At 32.7% G+C, this 17,727-nt stretch overlaps 2 protein-coding genes and 1 non-coding gene across 6 annotated transcripts; 2 read left to right on the forward strand and 1 right to left on the reverse strand.

Moving 5' to 3' along the window:
• The first annotated feature begins 4,422 nt into the window (after positions 1–4,422).
• LOC8259811 (probable glutamate carboxypeptidase AMP1) lies at positions 4,423–11,473 on the forward strand. Its single transcript, XM_015722348.3, has 10 exons — positions 4,423–5,622; positions 5,979–6,225; positions 7,159–7,307; positions 7,430–7,498; positions 8,934–9,021; positions 9,578–9,661; positions 9,783–9,871; positions 10,417–10,530; positions 10,696–10,830; positions 11,098–11,473. The coding sequence occupies exons 1-10, from the start codon at positions 4,648–4,650 to the stop codon at positions 11,278–11,280; spliced, it is 2,133 nt and encodes a 710-aa protein (XP_015577834.2). The 5' UTR covers positions 4,423–4,647; the 3' UTR covers positions 11,281–11,473.
• Positions 11,474–14,663: 3,190 nt separating this feature from the next.
• Positions 14,664–14,736, reverse strand: TRNAR-CCU. The gene has a single exon. It is a non-coding gene; the product is annotated as a tRNA-Arg (tRNA).
• Positions 14,672–17,726, forward strand: LOC8259816. 4 transcript variants are annotated; one of them, XM_048380049.1, is made up of 10 exons: positions 14,672–15,008; positions 15,095–15,301; positions 15,405–15,478; positions 15,509–15,534; positions 15,788–15,852; positions 16,010–16,058; positions 16,149–16,222; positions 16,353–16,465; positions 17,100–17,205; positions 17,454–17,726. In XM_048380049.1, exons 1-10 carry the CDS (start codon positions 14,897–14,899, stop codon positions 17,555–17,557), a joined length of 930 nt encoding a protein of 309 aa, XP_048236006.1. In that variant the 5' UTR covers positions 14,672–14,896; the 3' UTR covers positions 17,558–17,726. The 4 variants fall into 4 exon arrangements, with proteins under 4 accessions (XP_048236006.1, XP_015577811.1, XP_015577812.1 ...); XM_048380050.1 differs by having other exon boundaries at positions 14,674–15,008; positions 15,411–15,478; XM_015722325.3 differs by having other exon boundaries at positions 15,405–15,534.
• Position 17,727: the final 1 nt, after the last annotated feature.

Raw genomic sequence — 17,727 nt, forward strand, 5'->3', positions numbered from 1 at the left:
TTTTATTTTATTTTTATTTTTTTTTCAAAAAGAAATCATTTACAGATAAAACTAAAAGGAGAAACATATAGGGACCATGCAGTCGCCACTAACATATCCCTCTTCTGCTTTTATTAGAGAACAATAAATAAAGGCAATGGAAATGGAAAGCAATACTGTCATCTGTACGTTCTGGAAAAAGGCTCAAAGCCCAGGTTCCAACCTGGGATAAGTTTTGGGACCACAGGCTTCCACAACAAAATGGGTGAATTTTGTAGTTATGTTGAGCTTTTTCTTTTTTTTTTTTAAAAAAAAAGAAAAAGAAAACAAACATCCATGGTTAATAACATTTGATCAAACTGAATCGAAGTTAAGCTTTTACTACTTTGGATCTCGTTTGTTTGTGACTGAGTCAATTCCACTAAAATTGTTGTATACCTCCCAAGTCTCAAATATTTATTTATATATTACCGCATTATTTATAAGACCAAATTTTATAAAAAAATTACTATATGGTTCGATATTTTTACATTTAGGAATAAAAATATTTTTTATATCAAAAAAAGTAATGTGTATTTTATTCATTTAGTATTTTTTTATATACGTTTAATTTTTTTTTTATTTTTAAATTATAAATATTAATAAAAATATAAATATTTGATAAAATTAATATTCTTAATTAATTTTACACCAGATTAAATATTTGGTGATCATAATAAATTATTAAAATATAATTTTTTTAATTTTAATCAAACTTAAAAAAATTAAAATTTTTAAATAATTTTAATATATTTATGAATTCTTTGATGTATTGTTAGATGCTATATTTCTTATAAAATCATAAGTTAGTAATAGTTCGTATTAAATACATGCAAAGTCATATAGAAATATAATAAAAACATAAATATGTATCTAAAAACTACTAAAGAAATAAAACATATAATACTCATTCGATACAAAAAATATATTCGTATGTCAAATCCACATGATAATTTTTTAAAGTTTACTCTATTTATAAATGTTTTTATTTTATACTAATAGATGTATTTAAAATAGGTATTGCTTTAAATATATCTAAAATGGGTCTCAATCTATGCATAATTAGTGATGGAATCCATGTGTTTTTAAATTGTTAGCGAGTAAAAATTGCTGATGCAATAAAATAATTAAAAATATTTTATCCTTAATTAAAATAGATATAAAAGTATTAGTGCTGGAAAAAAATCAAATATTGACTCCAAATAAATATTAAGTGTAAAGATTTGGTATTTACGGGGCAATTTACCCTTGATTTGGATATCAGTTATCTCTATGTGTGACACAAAAATGAATAATGTGATACCAAAAATAAAAGATTGGTAACCAAAAGAAAAGAAAAAAACTTGAAACATGATAACTAATTGATATAGATTTCAAAGTTCAAGTACCATCTAGGCATTTGACTTCCAATGGTACACTATTGACAAACTATAGTAGACTAAAAACTAAACTATCTTTCTCCATGCCGGCAACATATCTTTATGTACATTTGAGAATCAAGGCAAGCCTTGTTTATGACCCGGTGGATAGGATGCCAAAGCTTACTATTAAAAACCACATCATTTCCTAGTTTTCCACTTCCCACAATAATACTTCCTCCAGCATTTGGGCAAGCTGTCCTGCAACAAATTATAACCACTTTCAACTCTATATTCCTCATTTTTGGAGTAATGCCAAACAAATAAAATCTTTCACTGCCCATTTGACTGATACAAGGGTACAAAATAGTATTAGTATCATAAGGCTAAACCAACATTTTTAAAATCTTTGGAGGCCCCATATGTCTGCCCAACAGTATCTCTCCGCCCTTTTGCTTTCATGAAAAGAGCATCTTTCATTATTTGCATTATTTGGAGGTATATATATGTTAATTATTTTTTCAGGTGATATGAGAGACATTTTGGATCCATCCAGCAATCCTAATGCTCTCCCCACTCAACACAGCATGAGCAAGAAGCATCATCCGCTTCATTTTATAAAAAAGGTGCTTTAATTTGGCATAGAGATCATATACTGAAAATGAAGGAAAGCAAAGAAGAAGAAGAAGAAGAAGAAGAAGAAGAAGACATGGATTCTCATTTTTCTTTTCACAACAAACAGAGAAGAATAAAAATCATGAAAAGCTTCATGTCCTTTAGGACGAATCCTTCTGTATCATTTATAGCCACAAGTTTATTGTTTTCTTAGTACCCATTAAAAGATATTGTCACTTAGAGCAAAGATATTCATGTGGGGAAGAGGGTCAAGTAGTATTGTTTAGATAGAGATTTGGATTGTTCCTCTTGGTGACTGGTTACCCCTACTTGGCTACTTACATCACTTCTTCTATTGCTCGCTCCTATTGATTTACAATTCTACATCTTATTTCTCAAATGCTAGCTGTAAAGATAATAATTTTTTTATAAATATTAAATAAATAAAAAAACCTCGTAATCCAAACTTCCATAACTCCCACAATTGCTATCGTTAGATTTCAAGATTATTTTGGAATTAACTCAATATTTTTTGACCGGTTAAAGCCAGCCTAGTAACACTTACTTTGGTAAAAGATCTTTTGAAAAAATACTAGAAAGAAATAACGTATACTAATGTAAAACTTAACATTACATTCTTGATTGTCTTTTCAGAGTCGTGATAGTGTTTATCAAGAAGTGTGATTGCATGTATTTTGGTATTTTAATAAGAAAATGTATTTTCCTATGTGGCTTGGGGACGTAGATATATATACCAGTATATTATATGTACAAATTATTATAATAAATAACACAATATAAAAATATTTATTAAATTAATATATATTTATTAAAAATATTTAAATATTTAATAAATATTTTTTTATCACATAGTAAAAATTTATAAAAATGATTGAACCTATTATTTACAAATAACAAATTCATTAAAGTATCACTTGAGGTTTATCAAAATATAATTAATTACAGTTTATAATCAAACTATTATAATAAATAAAATAATATAAAAAAATTAATAAATTAATATTGTATAATATTTATTAAAAATATTTAAATATTTACTAAGTATTTTTTTATCATATAATAAAAATTTATAAAAATAAACAGATCCATTATTTATAAACAATAAGTTTATTAAAATATGACTTGAGGTTCATCAAATATATAATAGAAATTCATTAATTATAGCTTATAATCAAAAAGTTTATTAAATTAAAAGAATAATCTTTTCATACAAAATAAATAATATATTCATCAATAAAAAAATTTATATAAAACGTTGATTTTTCAATTATAAACTTTAGTTTCATAAAATTTAAACTATAGATTCTTTAATATTTTTACAAGCAATTTATGTGATTGTATTGAAATGTTATTTCAAATGAATATGAATATGTTTACAAAATAATGAGATTTGCATAATTTTTAAACTTTGAAAGATTAAAATCAAAAGTCAACAAAATTGTAAAAATTTTAATTTTGAGAATGAGATAGTGTTTATAAAAAAATAAAAATAATAAAAAAAGTTAATTTTTTAATATTAGAAAAGATAAGTATGGTTTTAATTGAAATAAAAAATTGTATATTGAGCTGATAAACTTTTTTGTTTTAATTGTGGATAAAAATTACTAATTAAATTTAATATTTTTTTAAAATATACGAGCCATACATGTAAGTAATACCTGGTTCTAAATATAACAATTCCAAAACTACAAACATATATATTTGGGATAAGTATACAAAAGTATCATGTGATTTTTATCATTTTATATTAGTATATGATTTTCTTTACAGACAAAAAGAGGCATATGGTTATAAATTATGTCAAAAGAGATATCTCACTGTCAAAAGTCTCAATTTATAAAAATTTAGCCACTTTTATGCCGATTGACCATCATTATCATGTTGTTAGTGTTTAATAATGCGAGTTTAAAGCTTAACAACTCATAATTTTAATATTTGATCGTTAAATCACGATTTAAAAAGTCATTAATTGATATATCGATTTAATAATAAAAAAATAACATTTTGAGTTGTTAAGTTCTAATCCATATTATTAAATATCAAAAAATATAATAATGATAATTGATTAGAGTAAAAATAATTAATTTTTTATAAATTGTTATTTTTTAATAATTAAATATTTTCTTTCAATAATCATATTTTCTTTTTAATTATAAAATAATAAACTATATATTTTACTTTTTTTTAATAATAATTTATTTTTGGTAGATGACGAACAGTGACAGAGGGAAACATTCTCTCGATAGCCTCTTCCCTTCCCATGTCGCGAACTTTATGCGTGCAAAAAGTGCGGACCCACACCCACTTCCCCTGCTCGGCCCCCGACCTTGTCCCCACCTCCACCCCTTTATAAAAAAAACACATTCTTGTCTTCACAGTTTCTCTCTCTCACTCACTCTCTTCATTGCCACCTTCGTCGTTATCATCATCATCAGTATACAGTACACTGCATCACATCACACATCTTGTACTGCTACTAATTTATTACTGACATTTTATAATTTACTACATTGATTCTCTCAAAATAATATAATTTACAATCAACAAACAAAGCTAGAATTAAAACGCCTTCCCTTCCCTTCTCTTTTCCATTTCTCTCTCGTTTCACCTTCACTCCCCCTCTCACCGGAAAACAATGTCATCTCCTATAGTCAAACCCACAATATCATCTCCCTCCTCAGCAAAACCACCACAACCTCTCTGCACCTTCTTCTTTTTCCTTATCCTCTGCATTCTCGCTTTCTACACTCTCCACCACCCTCACTCCAATCTTATTCATCATAATCCCCACCATTTCCACCCGCTCTTTCTCTCTTCTTCTTCCAATTATACCCTCGCTTCCTACCTCCGCTCCCTCACTCTCCACCCCCACCTTGCCGGCACCGTACCTTCTCTCCAAACCACTCGCTACGTTTACTCTCATTTCACTAGCCTGAACTTAGAGACTCACCAAGTCAACTACACCTCCCTTCTTTCATATCCCGTGCACGCTTCTCTCTCCGCTCATCTCAGCAACGGCTCGTCCGTTTCTTTCTCCCTGATTGAAACAGTCGGAGTTGATGTCGATGATGACCTTGTGCATCCGTACCACGCCTACTCTCCGTCCGGTTCAGCGCATGCTAAGGTCGTGTTTGTCAACCACGGTCGTGAACAGGACTATCGTGCGCTTGGATTGCTCGGGGTGGACGTTACGGGGTGTGTTGTTTTGGTGAGGAAAGGTGGCAGGTTAAGTAGAGGTGCAGTTGTTGAAATAGCCGAGTCCAAAGGTGCGGTTGCTGTGCTATTGTACGCCGAGAGGAGGAGGAGCAGCAGCAGCAGCAGTAGGTTTGGAGGAGGAGTGGAAAGAGGGACGGTTATGAGAGGAGGGATAGGGGACCCACTGAGTCCAGGGTGGGGACGTGTTGAAGGAGGAGAGAGATTAGGGTTTAATGATAGTAAGGTTTTGGAGAGATTTCCTAAAATTCCATCTCTGCCCTTGTCTTTTGAGAATGCTGACGTCATTTTAAGGTCTCTTGGTGGTCCAATTATGGTTTCTCCCGAGTGGAAGGATTATTCGGGTCGGGTTACTCGGGTTGGACCTGGTCCAACTCTGGTCAACTTCACTTATCAGGTCTGCTTGCTGCTTCTTGTTTCTTCTTCTTTTTTTTTTTTTTTTTCTTTTGATATTAATGGTAGATGTTTGTTTAGTTGTTGTTGGAAAAGCGGCGCCTCCTGAATAGATTTTGTTCTTTGACTTTTTGAGTGTTTTGTGATTCTAACGTCTTGAGACATAAAAAGGCCAACAAAGAAAATAAAAACAATTTGAATAGTTCCAATAGTAATTCAAAGGGGATATTTGTCAGTGGTAAGCAAAATGACTATTTACATATTTTTTAGTGTTTCAGCTTCAGCACTAGATTGAGCTATAACTCTATTCGATTATTGTTTTTTCTTTTTTCCTGACAAGTGATTTGTTTGGCTTTTTAGGGGGAGAACAAGGAAGCAACGATTCACGATGTTTTTGCTGTAATAAGGGGATCAGAAGAACCTGATCGCTTTGTGATTCTTGGCAATCATAGAGATGCTTGGACCTATGGGGCTGTTGACCCCAACAGTGGGACTGCTGCTTTACTTGACATTGCTCGGCGTTATTCACTTTTGATGAAGATGGGATGGAAACCTAGAAGAACAATTGTGCTCTGTAGTTGGGATGCAGAAGAGTTCGGGATGGTAGGTAATGCTCTATCTTCATAGATCATGGATTTTTTCTTTTCAAATGGGTATTATAAGGATGGAAATTTCGCTCTCCAAAATTTAAATTCCTCTCCCAGACAAATGAGGATCCAAATAGGCATTTGTGCTCCTTGCTTAGGCTCTTTTCTTTTTCTTTTAAAAGAATTCTATTTAAGAATATGTCTGACAAAATCATTTCATCTGCACTACATTAGACATTTCTGTCATTGCATATGCGATTATATTATCAATGACTTTGTTGCATATTACGCAAAGGATGCCATTGTCAGTCCCATTACTTCTGTACAGATTGGTGAACCTCTTAGTAATTTTCAAGTTCTGCTTCATGGTTGCTGCCGGCTGTTTGTAGCTGTGCTGTTATGGCTCTCTGGTTGTCCAGTCTGCAAACTTATAGACTGACATGAGCTATTGTGGTTTTTAATCCTAGGATTTGAATTGGTTAATTGTTGTGTTGTAGTTATGTCATGTAGTGTTAGTAATGCTAAGTTTATCCTAGTATTTACATGTCTTTTATGTTTTATATAAATGTGCAAGTTATGAAGCAACAGTATTTTCCGCTTGTTTTATTTAGATGTAGAAGTGAATGAAGTGAAGTTGCAGTTTTCTGTAAAAAATAAACCTGAGTTCCTTAAGAACTTGAGATTGAAGGGTTCTCTCAAATTGACTTCTTATTCAGCAACTAATCATAGGTCATGAAGGTAGGAAGACATGATAACACCAGCATGTTGGATTTTCCTGGTGATTGCCCCATAACCAGATAACATGAGCCAATATTATAACTGTGAGGATGTTATATGTTTTGAGAATACTTCTCTGTGATCATAAGTGTAAAGCTTTCTGTAGTTGTCTCTTTAAGAGCGTCTGTGTATATATTTAAGATGCTTTTGCCTGCGAAATTGTTGTGTTGCCACAGGATCGACTGAGTGGGTTGAACAGAACCTTGTCAATTTGGGTGCCAAAGCAGTGGCCTATCTCAATGTAGATTGTGCAGTTCAAGGGCCAGGGTTCTTTGCTGGTGCAACTCCTCAGCTGGATAATATTCTTCTTGAGGTCACAAAGAAGGTAAATATGGAAAAATCATAAATGTTAGTTTCAAAATATTTTGATCATTTTCTGTGTCAACTAATTTTATAACCTGGTGTTTATGCCAACTGTGTGTCAACTAATGTTGAAAGTAATTTCAGGTCAAAGATCCTGACTCAGAGGGTGCGACGATATATCAGGAGTGGGCAGCCAAAAATCAAGCTACTAATGTAAGCTGTCGTGATTCTGTCAACTTTCATATGTTAAATGCTGTTTGAAATTCTCAGATGCCTGTAAGGTCCTCGCCTAGCCTTTATTGTTCTTGTTCTAAAGGTTAATGCCTCCCCTCCAAGACTTTGTGGCTCCTACCTAAATTGGCCAGTCAGTCCATTGCTAATCCCAGGCGAACGAATAGCTTTCTTTCATAGGCAGGAATTGCTGGCCATTCATCTTCACCCATAATACGCTCGCTTGGAGACTTCTTACTCCAGTTGTTCCAAGAGTCTCCGCTAGTTGAACCCCGGTCTTACTATTCATTAGAATATGCTATAAAGGGAGAGGAAAAGAGGATTGGCCCGAGAAAATGTCATAAAGCCCCGAAAGCCAATGAAATCGAAATAATAGAGCCAACAGAGTGCACAGCATAGGAGCATTCGCCAGCAATGTGAAGCGCCAATCCGTTGCTTGTTCTATAGTAAGGGGCCTTGCCTTTTCTTGCAGGATGCCGGGTGCACAGGAACTGCTAAGATAAAACAAAGGTGTAGAGACTCCGTTTACACCGCTTTCTACTTAAAAGGGGCCAAAAGCAACCAAAAGATTATTCCTTTGGTGAATTGGGCAAAAACTTGAACCACAAGCAAAGAAAGTAACTTAAAATAGCAACGAATAAGTAGCTCACTTCCAGCCAAACAGTAAATTGAATATGAATTTCAAGAGGAAAAATGTCCTTAGAGAGGATTAAACTGATCACAATTGTTAATGTCTGCACAAGAAGATTTAAACTCTCCAAATCAGTCTTGGTTCTCCATAATTCAGCTTGGGTGTCTCACTATTACCTTTGTTATGCTAATAGGAATTTAAGCTATATTGTCCTCGGGGCTTTGGCTTTCCTTTCCCAGCTCATTTTGTTGATTTGATTATATATTGATTTCTACTAAAATTTTACTGCTCGCTTCATTAGCATGTAGGTGGCATTTTTTATTCTATTATCTTGTAGACTTTATATTAAATTCTTGTTTAAATGAATTTTCGTGCAGATAATTTGGTAAATGGATAGATGACCAGTAACTACATGCAGACCTAGTACCTAGCTTGATCAAATGGTGCTTTTACTTGCTGCTGTCTTTGTAATCAATGCAATTATCAATTCTATCTCTAGTGCCCCTTTGCTGCAAATCCATAGTATAATGATATATGGCTCTATAGATTATTTTTGGGGACAGGTTCTAGGTAAATTTATATGACTGATGAGAACACCTTTTTCCTGTAAGCTATGACGTAGAAAGACTGCCTTTCTTCTTCCTGTCTAAAGTTGTGGATAGATTGGTGCTTAAAGTCTTCTCTTTTTCTTTTCATTTAGTCATAATATTATGTGTTATTTCCATTGGCCTTCTTGGAGGTTTGGAACTGCTAAGCTTAATTCAGATAGTCATTGCTTAATTGCAGATTCAGAGACTTGGTGGAGTTTACTCTGATTTCGCGCCATTTCTGCAACATGCTGGGATCCCTTCTGTTGACATATATTATGGCAGAGGTATGACTTTCACACCTATGCATTAGTTACTATTTTGGTCCTGTCTTGGTAGCTTAGTACATAAGCGATGCTCTTTCTTTAATTTTCGTATTAATTCAGGGATTTTAAAATTGCATTTTCTGCTGTGCTTCTTGTACTTTCAGGATTAGTCAGGAATTAGGATAATCTCTACTCTCCTTTTTTTTTCCTTAAATAATCTTGAGCAGTTGTATGATGAGTTAGAAGAATGGTGAACGACAAATTTATTGTCAGTTCTGTTATCTTATGATTTACACAGCTGACATCAACATAGACAATGTGATATCTAAGTCTTCATGTTCTGCTAGGAACCAAATACAAACAATTTATTTCCCACAGTTCTTCAGACAGAATATTAGTGTGACAGGACCATAATATTTTCATTTTCTTGGGCTCTCTGGGAAATTTCTAGGAATTTCTTTTGGCGGAATGCATATTTGGATCTTTGAACTTTGCTTATTTAGTCACTTTTAACATCTTAACTTTCAATTTAAGCTGTCTGGTAATATGATAACTAATAACTTTTATGTCTCAGCAGATTTCCCTGTGTATCACACTGCTTTCGACTCCTTCGAGTGGATAACAAAATTTGGAGATCCCTTGTTTCATCGCCACGTAGCTGGTCAGCTATTATTTCTGCCAATTTGTGTCCATACAAGAATTTGTCACTGACTTGTCAGACGAAGTGCTTGGCCAATCATCAAACTTGAAATTTATAACTTTTCTGTTTTACATTCATTCAGTTGCAGGAGTTTGGGGACTTCTAGCCCTTCACCTAGCTGATGACTCCATTCTTCCTTTCGACTATCTATCTTATGTAAAAGAATTACAGGTATGCATCTAATTTTCCTGGATATATTTGGGATGGCCATAATATTGTAGTTAGATGGCTGTTTCTTTTCTTTTCTCTTCCCTCTCTGTTTTATTCTTTCAAAGAAAAGAGAAGGATTTTTCAACAAGTTCTTATTAATATGAAAGACAACATAATTTTCTCAAAGTTTCAATAAGGTGATTGAAATCTGGCTGATAAAGGCGGTTTCATTTCCAAGAAGTTTGATCTCGACACACTATTCTCCTCATGATATTATGTGTGCTTAAACATTGATGGTGACAAGAACTTGAAGTCCACATTGATTTCTTTCTTAACAATAATGCAATAATTGGATTTTGGTATTTTAATCTATATATGTGCAATGAATATTCATAAGTTCGTGTGCTATTGCTGTTTTCTCCTTTTTGGGCCAAAGGAAAATCTAAAGAAACAGTTGGCTAATCAATTTTCAAGGAAGTTGGCGATTCTTTTTAATCTTTAAATTGATTTTTCCCTTTTTATGATTGCAACAGTCATAAGGCTAATCTATTCCCACTTATTGACAGGAGCATAACTTTGTCTTGAGCAAGTTATTGGACCAAAGCACATCTCTAAATCCTTTAAGCACTTCAATTCAAAGACTTGCCTCAGTTGCTAAAGAAGCTAAAATTGAAGCGAAGGTAAGAAGGTAAAATGCAGAAACTAAAATTCTGCATTTTAAAACAGATGAATAAGCAGCGTTCTCAATCTTCACAGTTGTATAACTATGATTTACTCTGCCCCTTTTATTTTTTTTCTTTTTTCATATATTTAATTCTGGGGGCATCTATTTTGTTGGAGTGCAGAAACTGAGACAGCAAGAAAGTCGGGGAGAATTTGTAGCTTTCAAGTTGCGGGCATTAAATGATCGTCTGATGCTTGCTGAAAGAGGCTTCTTGGATGCAGATGGTCTGCTAGGAAGGCATTGGTTTAAGCATCTTGTAAGTATTTGTCTTGCCTTTTGGTTCATTAATCATTGCTAGAAGTTTTAGAGGTCATCAAAACAGCTTAGGATTAATGACCAACAAGGAATAGATTTGGCCTAATTTACTACCCTGGCAAGTTTTCTTGTAGCGACCATGCAAAAATATACCAGGGGAAAGGTACGGGACCTGGTATCAGGAAATACTAATATAACTCAACATTAGTGTATAAAAATTGCTCATCTTGTGATATTTCTTTTTTTCCTTTTTTCTTTGTTGGGGTAGATTTATGGGCCTTCTGGTGACTATGAAAGCAAACTGGATTTCTTCCCTGGAATAGCAGATGCAATATCTAAATCCAGGAGTATGAATAAAGAGGACGGGCAGGCAGCAATTCAGCATGAGATATGGAGAGTTGCCAGGGCCATTGATAAAGCTGCTAGTGCCCTTGAAGGACGACTCTTCTGAAATTTTTTGTTGGAAAAAACTTTCACCCTCCACTGAGCATCAACTTGTATATGTCTAGTTCACTTGTATATATCTGGTTTCTTCTACATGCAGTCGTTACCATACACTTCTTCTTTTTCTCTTTCTTTTCTTTTTGTTAGTACGTTACCAAATTTCAGATCAATGATATCTCTCCGGTTGAAATTCTGCCTCCCATCCTTTTTCTTTTATCAATTCCATTTTATTCTTCAATCTTATTTAAGTATTTACATGAAATTGTATATCCTAGAGATGTGCCGGAGAGAATTCTGTGACATTTTCTAGATTTAAGGGGTCATGTTGCCAAAATGCGTTGTGATTTAATAGAAAAAAATAAAAATATTGAGCAGGCTAAAATCACAAATTCAAAAATATTTAGAAATAAAAATCTTAAAATAAGAATTTAAATGTAGGAACAGTGGCAAATGAAAGAGACTTGGACATGCAGAGAATTAAAATAAGAACATAGTAAATGCAAATGCATGATCGAGTTTTTCAGTTTTTTTTTTAACAATTAAAAGAGGTTAATGGTAGGAGTAAAATTGAGCCAAAATTATGTTAAATGATTGGAATCGGTATATTTTAAATGGGTTTAAAAGAATGTGAGATATTGTAAATGGACTTGAAAGAGTGAGATATTTTAAATGGGTTTGAAAGAATTTGAGATATTGTAAATCGATTTAAAAGACTTATGTAGTTTTTTTATTGAAATTTATAAAATAATTTATTAAAAATAATTTTAGTTTATGTAATTTTTTATTAAAATTTATAAAAAATTTATTTTATTTTTAAAAAATGTGAGAAAAAATAAAATAAAAATAATAAAGTTAAAAAATATTTTGATGCTATAAAATGTATTAATTTATTAATATAAAATTTATTTTAAATTTTTACATATTTTATTAGAATTTAATTTAATTATAATTAATTTTATACAAATTTAATTATATACAATACTAAATTAATTTTTACTCGGTCAAAATATATAAATTTTAAATTTATAAATAAATTTTATAAATTCCATGGATCGCAACTAAGTATTATGTAAATCTTAGCAATTTAAAATTTTAAAATTTTTAATTTATTACTTTTTTTATATAAAAAAATAAAATAAATTTTGTTAATATCGAACTTAATTAAAAATAAAAATAATAAGTTTAAAATAATGAAAAGACTTCTTAAAAAGCTAGATAAAACCACTTTACTTTACTGAAGATTAAAAAAAGATTATAGTTAAAAAAATTTATAAAATTATTATCATATATTTAATTATAGAAGATAAAATAATTCTTATTCATATTATCAACAAATAAAATTTATTTTGAAAATATATTCTCTTTTATTAATATAATATATTATTTAAAATTGAATTAAGAGCTCGTAACATTCCGAGTTAAATATTTAATTTTTCAAATACAATTTAAAATTTTAACGAGTTAAAAAATAAATTAATATATCTTTTAAATAAATTCAAAAGAGTTAAAAAAACGAATCAATTTTACACTCTGTAGTTGCTCATATTAAAAAGGGTTAAATGCCTCTAACAGAGTTGAAGCTTTAATTGGTTGGAGGCCTCCAACTCCAACATGGTAGATAGTAGTGCTAATGGATTGGTAGCAGCAGGAGGGCTGATTAGGTGGGATCACAATGGTAATTGGGAGCGGTTTTGTTTTACTAGAGATGATAAACTGTAGGAAAATTGTAATTTAACAAAGGCCTGCTATTGTCCTGGGACAAAGGAGTTGGTATGGTGCAAGTGGAAGTGGATAGCCATTCTGTTTACCCAAATGGTTAGGAAGCAAAGCAATTGCTCAATCTTCTCTTATTAATAGCAGCTAGTTCTTGAAGAGGGATTGGCGACTCAGTTATATTACTCCTGGGCACAGCACAACAGATTTCGTTGCGAAGATGGGTCTTTCATGTTCTTATGGATCCTCCATCAGTATTAAATGATTTCTTGTTCCAGGATAGTGTTGTCCACATTCGTCATGTGTATTTTTAGTGCTTGAGCTACTCTTTCTTTGTAGTAGAAAGAAAACAAAAATAACTCAAGTTAACTCGCTTCTTTTCTTTCATTTTCATTCAAAAGTTCTTGTATTTCTTATGGTCGTTTTAAAATAATATATAAAATTCATCACTAAACCAGATAACAACTCTACCAGTACCTCCCAGAAAGTGATTTTCATGCACTTGTCTCATGTTCTTTTGCTAGAAGCATATGGAGATTGTCGCCTATTGGGAATCAGGTTGGTAATTTCCTCAAACATTATGGAATGGTGGAATCAGTTATCATCAAGAACACCAAAGGACGAAATCCAAATTGTAGCCATGTTTCTTTGGGCAAATTGGAATAGAAGAAATGATGTGGTGTGGAGTAATAAGAGACTGCCTGATGCTGATATTGCCTCTTCCGTTTTATCCTTCCACGCTAGCTGAGCAGCCGCCAATCAATCCTCGGGTGTTACTCGCAATGCTGCCGCCCCTCATTCTATGAAATGCATGAAGCCTCCTTCTGATATGTATAAAATGAATGTGGATGCTGCTCGTGACTCCTTTGGACTCTTTGTAATGGCAAAACATGGTTGCATCTCGGGTCCGTTAAACCCCACTCTCGCTGAGGCATCAAGTGTAAGGGAGGCTCTGAGCTGGATAAAACAAGCTGGCCTCTCCCATATTCAAGTGGAATTAGACTCTCAGATGGGTGCTCTCTGTTCTTCATCGGTCCTATTCAGATTCCTCTTGTCTTAGTGTTAATGTTGATGATTGTAAAATCCTTTTGCAGGATTTATGTAGTTCTATTAAATTTGTCCGTAGGTGAACAAACAATACAGCACTTGTCCTTGCAAGGGTTGCTTGTTCTTTGTCTGATCGTGAGGTTTGGTCTTTTAAGATCCTAAGATTTTAAATAATTTTTTTTTTTGAAAAAAGAAAAGATACAAAATTAATCACTAGAATAATGGTAACCTACCACCATTAAGCCACGGGAAGCCACACATCGCACTTCAAAAAATATTAATATTAAACTAAAATAATAAGTAAACAATTCTTTTTTTAAAAAAAGACATATTAAAATAGTAAGGTTGCTGTTAAAGATGAATTCGCTATTGAGTTTGTAAAAGCGTCTTCAGTTTTAATTTTTATTTTAAATAATTTTTTAAGTCTTGAGAATTATTTTTTTTTAAGAAGTAAGTGAATTGATATTTTTTCTAAGATCAGATTTAAAAAAAAAAAGTTTATAAATAAATTATTATATTAAACCAAAAAATTTCAAACTAAGCATACCAGTTTGGAAATTATTAATTGTTTTCTTAAAAAGAAATACAAAATTCATGATGGCAACCCCGAAAAAATAAAAAGGAAACATACGCGCCAGGTAGGGGTCGAACCTACGACTTTCTGCTTAGGAAACAGACGCTCTATCCACTGAGCTACAGGCGCTGTTGCTGAGAGGATACGATACTATTTTTATTAGTATGATAATAAAAATTTTGAATAATAAATAAAGCGGCAAACTGCAAAAAGAAAGAAAAGCAAAGAGATTGATGCGGTGAAATTGAATGATCTGTGGAGGGAGAAGAAGGAGAAGAAGAAGAGGAAAATGGAAGAAACAATAAGCAGATTTAGCAACATCCTAAATACATTCTGCAACCATATCCAAACAAGCTGCGACGCTCTCAAGATTTCACTCGACCGCCGTCCCATCCCTCTCGGTAACTTCTCTTTCTTGCTTGGTTGCTTTCTTGCGTTGTTTGCCTGTTTGGTGAATTTGAATTACGGTATAAATTTGAAAAATCAGATTCGGCTTCATCTACCTTCGTACAATGTTTAAACCGTCGCGTTTCAACGGCTAGTGTCGATCTAAACATGCTGGAATCAATGTCTTTTGGTACCGTATCGTTCGAAGAGCTATTAGGTCACTGTAATGAAGTTTATAAAAAGAATGATAACGATCTCTTTCAACTTCAACAACATCTTATAAGCTTTGGCTATGTCCCTCCTCCTGGTACTCACCTCAATTTCACTTGAAACTTATGCCCATTAATGTTATTTCTTTCTCTCTTCTCTTTTAAAAGAAATTTAGATTAGTCAGTAATAATTGTTGTTAGATGCAGATATTGATGATGATGAAGAGGAGGAGGAGGAATCAACTGACGTAAAAACAAAGGATGGATTGGATTTTCCTTCTTGTAATGGATCAGTGTCTTCTGCCATTAAAAGTTTGCAAGAGGATCCTTTGTATCCTTATTTTATTTGAATTTAGTTCTTGGATTGCCTTTATTTATATCTTTTTATTTTTATTTTTTAAGTTTAAATAATTGAACTCTGACAATTGCATCTTTGGAAAATCTAAACAGATTGTTATAGTTTGTTAATTATTGAGTAATATTACATAGGAAAATTTTCTTATACAACTATGCCAGGAACTAGATTATGGTTTCTATTGCAATTTGTAGTGGGTGGAGTATTTTTCCTCCTTGACTTTCTATAGATTGGATGATTCATTGAGTTTAAAGAGTCTTGGCCTTTCGGATGTCTGTCTTGCCACTTTAGAAGGTAAACCTCAAGAAACTCTGTACAAGTACAGCTTTAACAAGGCTGAGTTCCAAACTTCAACTGATTTTCTTTTGCAGCAGATGGTTTTGATGCTATACATATTTAATTTGATTATTAGCATTTCTTGTGTTTCTGACAAACATCATCTTCTGTGCAGCAAACAGTAAGATCCACAGTCCTGATTTATTTACGAGGGAATCAATGAAGTAAGTTGTTGAATATCGGAAGTTATTTATCTTACCAGAAGCAGCTTTCATTTTCTCACTTACCCTTTTTCTCTAATTTCTTCCTTTTAGAGATTACGGTGATAAAATATATAGCATAAGGAGTCTAGACCAGATCTCTGCAAAGACCCTAGGCGTAACCAAAGGTATAGAGTATTTACTAATAGTCTAATATTCATTTATGCTTCTCATTGCCATTCATTCTATTTACGTGGTTCATTACTGGAGCAATATATGCCAAGTCCTAATCAGTTGTCATTTAATTGGGAAATCTAGGGGAAATGGAGAATGATCTGAAGCCATCTGAAGATGTTAGGCCCTTTGTAGAGGTATCAAAAGATGATTATGATGGTCTGCCTTCCTACATGAAAAGTCTTACAACATGGGAGGTAGGTATTTAATTTATATCTTTCAATTAACCTTCTCATTGTCTTTTTTTTTTTTTTTTTTTTTTTTTGTTGAGAACATTTCTCATCGTTGTTATTGTTATTATTATTTTGCTTACTTTAGAAAAGCACGCTAAGTAAAGGCCCTTATAAGTGCTATGTTTAAGGAAATGAATCTGCATTTGAAGATATAGAAATGGTTGAACATATTCCTCATTTGGTAATGTCCCTTGATGAAGTTAGCAATATATTATTAAAGGAAAAAAAAGAAAACCGGTATTTAACCAGTGACTGGTAAATCAATATGCCCATATAATTAGACATTGCCTGACGAGAAGTAAAGAAAATTAAAATTTCCACAAGGATGTCGCGAGGAATACATTTCAAGCCTGAAAATGGAGGCAAATAGTTCCGGTGCCTCCATAAGTGTTTGTCTTGCCTGTCATATTATACTATAATTGCATATTTTTCAATAACAGATATTAGGGTTATTTGTTTGTCGTGTTCTAACTCATATAGTGGAAATAAAATAAGAAAAGAGAAAGAAAAGACTGTTTGCCGGGTTGATGTTTTGCTGCATTACTAGAGAAGGGGAGACTTTATCTTTTACTGCATTTTGCTTTGATTGGTGTCGCAGGATATGCTAGCTGCTGTTGATAAAATTAACTCAAGTCTGAGAAAGAAAGAGAAAACGATGGGAAATAACTACTTCCACCAGGATGAAATCGCGTCGTTGGAATTGGGTATGCATATTTAAACTACTATTAATATTAGTTTCGAAAAAAAAAAATAAAGGAAGAAACCAATTTGAGATTCAGCCACTAATTATTTGTTCGATTTCAATTTAGCTTCCACGAGTAATTTCCTGTAATGTCTCCCGCTTACTCGCGTGCATACTTGCCCCACCACTGCCTGCCCAAAGTAACGTGTTATGTTTCAATTTGGTGTGGATTTAATTGACGGATGGTTTTGGTGGTATTCGTTTTGTTAGGTCCAAAAGCAAGAACTTATTTGCTGCTGCTCATGCGTATGAATCAATTGGTCGTGGAGACTATTGACGGTCTGATTTCCTACAGGGTTTTGTTGAGGAAATGAAACATCCACGGGATGACATGAATAGAAGATTTTTACTGCTCGAAAGTCACAAATGTTTTTGTAGCAAATCAAATCCTTCAATTGAATAGCAGACACTAAATTTTCTTGTATATAGAGTACATGAAAAGACTGAAGGATAAATAAGATCGTTTCCTCATATTATATGCTCC

The sequence above is a fragment of the Ricinus communis genome, chromosome 10 (genome assembly GCF_019578655.1).
Source record: "Ricinus communis isolate WT05 ecotype wild-type chromosome 10, ASM1957865v1, whole genome shotgun sequence".
Taxonomy (NCBI): Eukaryota; Viridiplantae; Streptophyta; class Magnoliopsida; order Malpighiales; family Euphorbiaceae; genus Ricinus; species Ricinus communis.